The following is an 8,516-nucleotide window of genomic DNA, read 5'->3' as shown; positions in this document are numbered from 1 at the left end:
TTTATGTACCAGTACATATATTTTGTTGGTTGATTTTTGTTTTGATTTCACTGTTGACATGTTCCAAATAAAGATAAAAAAAAAATAAAAATAAAAATAAAATAAAAATAAATACATTTATTTAGGTTTTTTCAAAACAGAACATATTATCTAAGTATTGTAGAATGATAACATTCTGATTTGAAGCTGAATATACTGGTTTCCGATCTTCACAGTCAGATGTTTTTATCTGTTAGATCAACAGTCGGACCACGTTAACATGGGGTCAAATTTCATGTGTGGAAACAGATAAAAAAAAAAAAAAGGAAAGAAAAAGAAGTACCACTGATACATATGAGAGAGTGTGTTGTGTTTGTGCCAGTGCTTCTGTCCACCCATGAGGCGGATTTAAATGTTTACAGTTTCAGGGGTTTAACAGACTGGAGTGTGTTCACTGGCACAGGAGTGACATTTACATTAGATGAAAAAGACAAGAAAAGAAAAAGAAAAGAAAAAGAAAACAGAAAACAGTGGGATTTTTCCTCCTCCTCACATGGAGGAGGATGGGGGGGGGGCGTGGCCTGTCCCTCTCTCTCTCCTGCTGTTTAAAAGCAGCTGGGGGTCGTGCGAGGCTCCAGTCAGTGAGTGGACCTGGAGCAGACATGGGACCTGGACTGAGACCTGGACTGGGACTGGGCCAGCTGCTGGTGCCACTGGTTTTACTGGTTTTACTGGTGCACGCCCACTGTGACCTGAGGGCACGAGACCCCGAAGTGGAGCAGGAGGGAGGGGGGGGGGCGGCAGGAAGAGGAGGACCCAGAACCCCCCCCAGGACCACAGAACCCCCCCACCAAGGAGACCCAGGCAGAACCGGGTGAGTCCAGCAGATTGTCCAGACCATCTGTGGGGTGTGTTGGATCCGGTCCAAGGAGGGCTGGGTCTATTTCCTGGAGAAGAGGGGGATCGAACTGAAGCTGCGTTTGTTTGGTTTCAATGAGAACGACCTCTGAAAACAAAGGGTTAAAGGATGAACCTGGACCTGCAGTCAGAGTTCAGGGGTTAAAGGGTTAAAGGGTGAACCTGGACCTGCAGTCAGAGTTCAGGGGTTAAAGGGTTAAAGGGTGAACCTGGACCTGCAGTCAGAGTTCAGGGGTTAAAGGGTTAAAGGGTTAAAGGGTGAACCTGGACCTGCAGTCAGAGTTCAGGGGTTAAAGGGTTAAAGGGTTAAAGGGTGAACCTGGACCTGCAGTCAGAGTTCAGGGGTTAAGGGTTAAAGGGTGAACCTGGACCTGCAGTCAGAGTTCAGGGGTTAAAGGGTTAAAGGGTGAACCTGGACCTGCAGTCAGAGTTCAGGGGTTAAAGGGTTAAAGGGTGAACCTGGACCTGCAGTCAGAGTTCAGGGGTTAAAGGGTTAAGGGTTAAAGGGTGAACCTGGACCTGCAGTCAGAGTTCAGGGGTTAAAGGGTTAAAGGGTTAAAGGGTGAACCTGGACCTGCAGTCAGAGTTCAGGGGTTAAAGGGTTAAAGGGTGAACCTGGACCTGCAGTCAGAGTTCAGGGGTTAAAGGGTTAAAGGGTGAACCTGGACCTGCAGTCAGAGTTCAGGGGTTAAAGGGTGAACCTGGACCTGCAGTCAGAGTTCAGGGGTTAAAGGGTTCATGGATAATGGATCCATCATTTAAAGCTCTGTGGGTGCTTTGAACAGAACTGTACAAATATAATCCACTATCTCTATTAAAAAAGGGAAGTGGACTCTGTGTGTGTGTGTGTGTGTGTGTGTGTGTGTGTCCTGGACATCACACTAACTCCGTACACTAGCGTTGGGAATCTTAGTTTTCAGGCCGATAGATGCACGTCTCCATACATCATCTGGGATCTGATATATTCTAGATAAATGTGGCATCTCACGATGTGATACGATATGATTCACACCTAAATCACAACACAGAGCGATTAAACACATTCTGATTCAACACATTCATTCTGGTAAAAAACATGAGGTGCAATTCAATGAGCTGATTATTTATTTATCAGATCAGACCCTGACTTTTTCCAAAGTGTCTGTAGTTCCGTTTCAGAACACGTGCCTCACATTCAGTCAGTGAAACACTTCAGACTGTGTTTGCAGTCGTTCCTCTGTTTCTAACTCAACTTCTGACTCCCTCACTGAATCCATTTGTAATGAAGGTAAAACAGAAAAAGGTTCTGTCACTTTAAGAGACACCTGTGTAAGGTATTATGGGATGTACTGTTGGATCTGTATGTGACAGTTTAAGAAAGTATGTGTGGTGTGTACTGCAGTATCTGTGGTCTGTACTGCAGTATCTGTGGTGTGTACTGCAGTATCTGTGGTGTGTACTGCAGTATCTGTGGTCTATACTGCAGTATCTGTGGTCTATACTGCAGTATCTGTGGTGTGTACTGCAGTATCTGTGGTGTGTACTGCAGTATCTGTGGTGTGTACTGTAGTATCTGTGGTCTATACTGCAGTATCTGTGGTGTGTACTGTAGTATCTGTGGTCTGTACTGCAGTATCTGTGGTGTGTACTGCAGTATCTGTGGTGTGTACTGTAGTATCTGTGGTCTATACTGCAGTATCTGTGGTGTGTACTGTAGTATCTGTGGTCTGTACTGCAGTATCTGTGGTGTGTACTGCAGTATCTGTGGTCTGTACTGCAGTATCTGTGGTGTGTACTGCAGTATCTGTGGTGTGTACTGCAGTATCTGTGGTCTGTACTGCAGTATGTGGTGTGTACTGCAGTATTCAGTACAGCTGATCTAGTAAAAGTACCCGTTCATAAACCACATGTGTTCTCCTCCTTCTGTGTCTGTCACATTCACATACACTTGTTACAGTATTCATCTGCACATGCTCAGTAGAGTATTCATCTGCACATGCTCAGTCCATGGGCGGAGCTCAGACTGTTGGTGTACAGTGTACACGTGTGAATCCACGGCACACGTTAACGTGGGTCTGAAGGACAGAAACACTTTACCCAAATAAATAAGAACACTTTTAAAAAGGAGTACAAATATATTCTGTTGAACAGATCGAATTTTATCGATACAAACATTCAATAACCGACGCATCGCGATATCATTCCAAACTTTTCATTCACTCGCTGCTTCTGCACCGCTGCACTGGGATCAAACACGCGCGTCGGCGTATCCGTACGTATTAGATCATCTTGTCATTCCTACCGTAAACAGCTGACTGCTGCAGTCTGGAATATTTATGGGTTTACGGCCCAGGAACAGACTAGTGAAAACAGGAAGTGGATTGGACCAGTATTTTAGGACATATTAGTAACTCCTTGTATGACCGAAGCAGGAGCCTGGTCCTCATGACCATCAGTCAGACCTGTTCCAGGTGCATGTGGACTCCAGCAGAGCTGACCTTTGGCACCGGTTCTGTTCATAATTTTTATGGACAGAATTTCTCGGTGCAGCCAGGGGCCAGAGGGGGTCCGGTTTGGGTGGAAGGGGGTCCGGTTTGGGCCGGAGGGGGTCCAGTTTGGGGACCACAGGATTTCATCTGTGCTTTTTGCAGATGACGTTGTCCTGTTGGCCTCATGGAACCTGGACCTTCAGCGTGACCTGGGGCGGTTGCCATGGAGTCATATTTCCTGTGCACAAACAGACATGTCAGCTGAGAGGTTATTGAACTGAAAATGAGAATGGAATTGACCAAGAAAGGAAAGGAATGGACTGAAGTGGACCAGAGGGTCCAGAACCTGTGGAGGGTCAACGACCTGGATATGATGAAAGGAATTCAACTGAAACGGAGAAAAAACACATGAGGAAGAAACACTGGAAAACTGCTGAAAGGTCTGAGTGGGTGATGTTTAGAGTGACAGCATACAGGAAATAGACTGATCCACCTGGATAACACACACACACACACACACACACACACACAAATACATATATATATATATATATATATACACACACACACATATATATATATATATATATATATATATGTATACAGGGTGGGGAAGCAAAATGTACAATATTTTGAGGCAGGGATTGAAAGACAGTGTATGACCAATTAGTTTATTGAAAGTCATGAGGATTTATTTGCCACAAGAAAATGTCCATAATAGAAAATGTTTTTATTCTATGTATCCTCCTTCTTTCTCAATAACTGCCTTCACACGCTTCCTGAAACTTGCGCAAGTGTTCCTCAAATATTGGGGTGACAACTTCTCCCATTCTTCTTTAATAGTATCTTCCAGACTTTCTGGTAATAGTTTTGCTCATAGTCATTCTCTTCTTTCCATTATAAACAGTCTTTATGGACACTCCAACTATTTTTGAAATCTCCTTTGGTGTGACGAGTGCATTCAGCAAATCACACACTCTTTGACGTTTGCTTTCCTGATTACTCATATGGGCAAAAGTTTCTGAAAAGGTATGGATAATAGTGTTAGGTATGATTATGACATCAGTATATGTTTGGGTTCAAAACAACTGACGTAGTGTCTGCTGAGAAAAAACAACTACATGTTCAATGTAAATTTTGCTTCCCCACCCTGTATATATATATATATATATATATATATATATATATATATATATATATATATATGTTGAGGCCCAAAACGGAATCTGGCCCGATTCCGAATCGGGCCGGCCCAGAATGGAATTCTATTCTAGGCCGGACTACAATGGAATCCTGCTGCTATAATGTTATTTTTATACCATGTTTAATGCAAATGATCCATAATTCCATAATTTGTCATAATTTTACATTTTCAGTCGTACATACCTTGAGTAACTATTGTCAATTTCAGTCGATTTCACTGTACCATATATTGGTGGGGAGAACCACTAGGTTCTATTTGTAAATAAAGTGTATTATAGTTTACAATTAAAATGTTGTTTGTTTCATTTTTTTTTCACATATTTGCAAATTCCATGTATTGATTTTTGTAATAATTTAGATCATTTGCATTAAACATGGTATAAAAATAACATTATAGCAGCAGGATTCCATTCTAGGCCGGCCCAATTCGGAATTGGGCCAGATTCCGTTTTGGGCCTCGACATATATATACATATATATGTGTGTATATATATATATATATATATATATATATATATATATATATACACACAGGGTGTCCCATAAGTCTCCATACATAGGAAAAATAAACGTTTCTTGACATAAACCATTTTTATTATTTCTATAATATGCTCTATATGACTGCCATTTTGTCGGGAACACATTTCAGTGTGTGTCCTCCACTGCTAAAGAACTAGAAAGAAGAAATAGAAAGAAATACATGTTAGAACCATGGAATATATTATGTCTCCTATGTATTGAGACTTATGGGACACCCTGTATATATATATATATATATATAAAGCCTGTAACGGTACATGTACACACCTGTTCGGTTCGGTACACAGCTGTATCCAAACGGCACAGTATGTTGAGAAAAAGAAAAAGGAACGAAAGACGTTGTTCGATGCGGAACTTTAAATCCACGCAAGTTTCACACGGACACATGGAAGGAGCACACATTGACCCGAAATATGAAATAACAGCTGATATAAGGTTAAAAAAAAAACAACAAATATGATGTGAACCTGGAAGGAAGAGACTGAAGACCCTCCACCATCAGTCCAGTCCAGTCCAGTTTGGAACAGTTCAGGTTCAGGTGAAAGACAACAACCAGGAAAGAGACGGTGATAAGATGAACGTTGTTTGGCCCCTAAGAACTACGGTAGTTCTAGAACACTGACACTAGCTCTGTCTGTCTGTCTGTCCGTCTGTCTATCACACACGCTGTATAACAGAGGAATAAATAGAACGTTGAAAGTATGTAAAGTTTCACGACAGCGTTCGTTACATTAGTTATGGACCGCACCCCCAGGTATAGAACTGCCCCCCCCCTACCCACCGGCTCCGACAATAAAAAAAAAAAAAAAAAAAAAAAAAAATCCCCCGTGCACACACAAATACACACAGTGTCCTAAACAGTTTGTTCTCTGTCCTAAAATAAATAATTTGGTTCATTATGTTGTCAAAGTTTCTCTTCAGTTTGTTTAAACACAATACCAGTTTACCCTCTTATTAATGTTGCACTTCATGTGGAATTTTATTGTTATTTTTATGCAGAATGTGAACTGACAGAACTGTAATTAGACTTTTCTTGTTTGTTCGAAACTACCTTTCAGGCAAAAGTGCAATACTTATGTTCAAAATACTGTGATATTTAGGCAGGATTTAGTCACAGAAGAGAGAGCTTAGATTGCACTTCTTAAGCCCCAATACACCACATAACTAAGAGAAGAGAGCTTTATTGACTTTCCAACAACACATGTGAAATACAGCACATACTCTATTGCCACAGCACAGACCTTTCAGTCATGGTGTCAAACTAAAACACTGCCTCCACACACTCAACTCAGCTGCTCTGCCCCCATAGGCACAACAGAAGTCCCATAACTGTACAACACAAAACATGAACTAACTTTTATTTTCATATTTTCAACATGCAACGTAGCATACCATCACATGACACAGTAACACTGCAAACCACATGAGTCACATGACTCGGCACAAACCAATCAGTGTCTCGCTACAATACATTTAGTAATATTAATAATTCATTTTATTTTCTATTTGATTTGTAGCAGCAGAATTATATTATTCCTGTTTTTCTATATTCTATTGTCTCCAAAAATTGGGAGAAAAATGTTTAAAAAATTCGTAAATGCATTAATAGACATTTTGAGGGGTTTTCTTTCTTCCTGTACCGAACCGAAAAAAAAAAAACGAACTGTGGCTTTGAAAACCGAAAACGTACTGAACCGAAAATTTTGTGTACCGTTACAGGCCTAATATATATATATATATATATATATATATATATATATATATATATATATATATATATATATATATATATATACATACAGACCTGATCAAAATCTTCAGACCAGTTGAAAAATAGCTAGAATTGACCTTTTGCACATTTGGATCTTAATGAGGTTTTAAGTAGAGCTACAATATACAAAAGCAAGAAGGGGGAGTGAGACAAAAAGCACTTTGAAAAAGTCATTTATTGAAAACAACAAGTAAACTGAATAGGCTGTTTATCAGCTGATCAAAAGTTTAAGACCATCGCTCAAAAAAATTACAAAAAACTCTCCAAACCAGAACAAAAAATGTTCTCAGTAGACTCAGTAATGAGTAGCTCCACCGTTCTTGTTAATCACTTCATAAATTCGTTAGGCCATGCTTGATGCCAGTGTTTCCAGGAGGCTGGTGGGAACATTGCTCCAAGTGGTGAAGATGGCTTCACGAAGGGCATCAACTGTGTGGAACTGATGGCCATTTTTATAAACTTCCCTTGCCATCCATCCCCAAATGTTCTCTATGGGGATTTAAATCAGGGGAACATGCGGGATGGTCCAAAAGAGTGATGTTCTTCTCCCTGAAGAAGTCCTTGGTCAAGCGAGCATTGTGACCTGCAGCGTTGTCCTGTTTTTAAACCCAGCTGTTCCCACACAGACCAGGGCCCTCAGTCATGAGGGACGCCCGCTGCAACATCTGCACGTAACCGGCCGCCGTTTGACCACCCTGCACCACCTGAAGCTCCAGTGTTCCACTGAATGAAAAAGCACCTCAGATCATGATGGACCCCCCTCCACTGTGCCGGGTAGAAAACATCTCAGGTGGGATCTCCTTGTCATGCCAGTAACGTTGGAAGCCATCTGGACCGTCAAGGTTCCATTTTTTCTCATCAGAGAATAAAACTTTTTTCCACCTTTCACTGTCCCATGTTTGATGCTCCTGGCAAAGTCTAAACGGGCAGTTTTGTGGCGTTGGAGGAGACGAGGTCTTTGAATTGGTTTTTGTTTTTGAAACCCTTTTCCCGCAGATGCCGTCTGATGGTTATTGCGCTGCAGTCGGCACCAGTAAGGGCCTTCATTTGGGTGGAGGACCGCCCTGTGTCCTGATGGACAGTCAGTCAGATCCTCCGGCTCAGCGCAGGTGTCATTTTTTTGGGTCTACCACTTGACTTTTTTGTTCCATAATGCTCAGGATCTGTCCAAAAATGTAGAATGACTGTCTTACTGCGTCCAACCTCAGCAGCAATGGCACGCTGCCAGAGGCCTCGCTTATGCAGCTGGACGATCCGACCACGTTCAAGAAGAGAAAGCTTCTGAGCTTTAGCTTCAGGAGGGCATGACCGTGTGAATGCCCGACAGAAAATGAGAATTTTGAGCAGATTTTGGCTTTTATAGCCTGTGGTCTTAAACTTTTGATCAGCTGATAAACAGCCTATTTCAGTTTACTTGTTGTTTTCAATAAATGACTTTTTCAAAGTGCTTTTTGTCTCACTCCCCCTTCTTGCTTTTGTATATTGTAGCTCTACTTAAAACCTCATTAAGATCCAAATGTGCAAAAGGTCAATTCTAGCTATTTTTCAACTGGTCTGAAGATTTTGAGAGAGAATGCCAAGAGTGTGCAAAACAGTCATCAGAGCTAAGGGTGGCTACTTTGAAGAAACTAGAATAT

General features: G+C 41.4%; 1 protein-coding gene across 1 annotated transcript in view; it reads left to right on the top strand.

Moving 5' to 3' along the window:
* The first annotated feature begins 605 nt into the window (after positions 1–605).
* Positions 606–8,516, top strand: part of LOC115434203 (multimerin-2-like) — a 39,272-nt gene continuing 31,361 nt past the window's right edge. Inside the window, exon 1 of the mRNA XM_030156009.1 lies at positions 606–853. Within this exon, the coding sequence (XP_030011869.1) occupies positions 642–853 (212 nt within the window). The 5' untranslated portion in view covers positions 606–641. The remainder of the gene's footprint in view (positions 854–8,516) is intronic.

The sequence above is a fragment of the Sphaeramia orbicularis genome, chromosome 15, assembly GCF_902148855.1.
Source record: "Sphaeramia orbicularis chromosome 15, fSphaOr1.1, whole genome shotgun sequence".
NCBI classification, from domain to species: Eukaryota; Metazoa; Chordata; class Actinopteri; order Kurtiformes; family Apogonidae; genus Sphaeramia; species Sphaeramia orbicularis.
The sequence above is the reverse complement of the archived record's forward strand: the minus strand, read 5'-3'. Positions and strand labels throughout refer to the sequence as shown.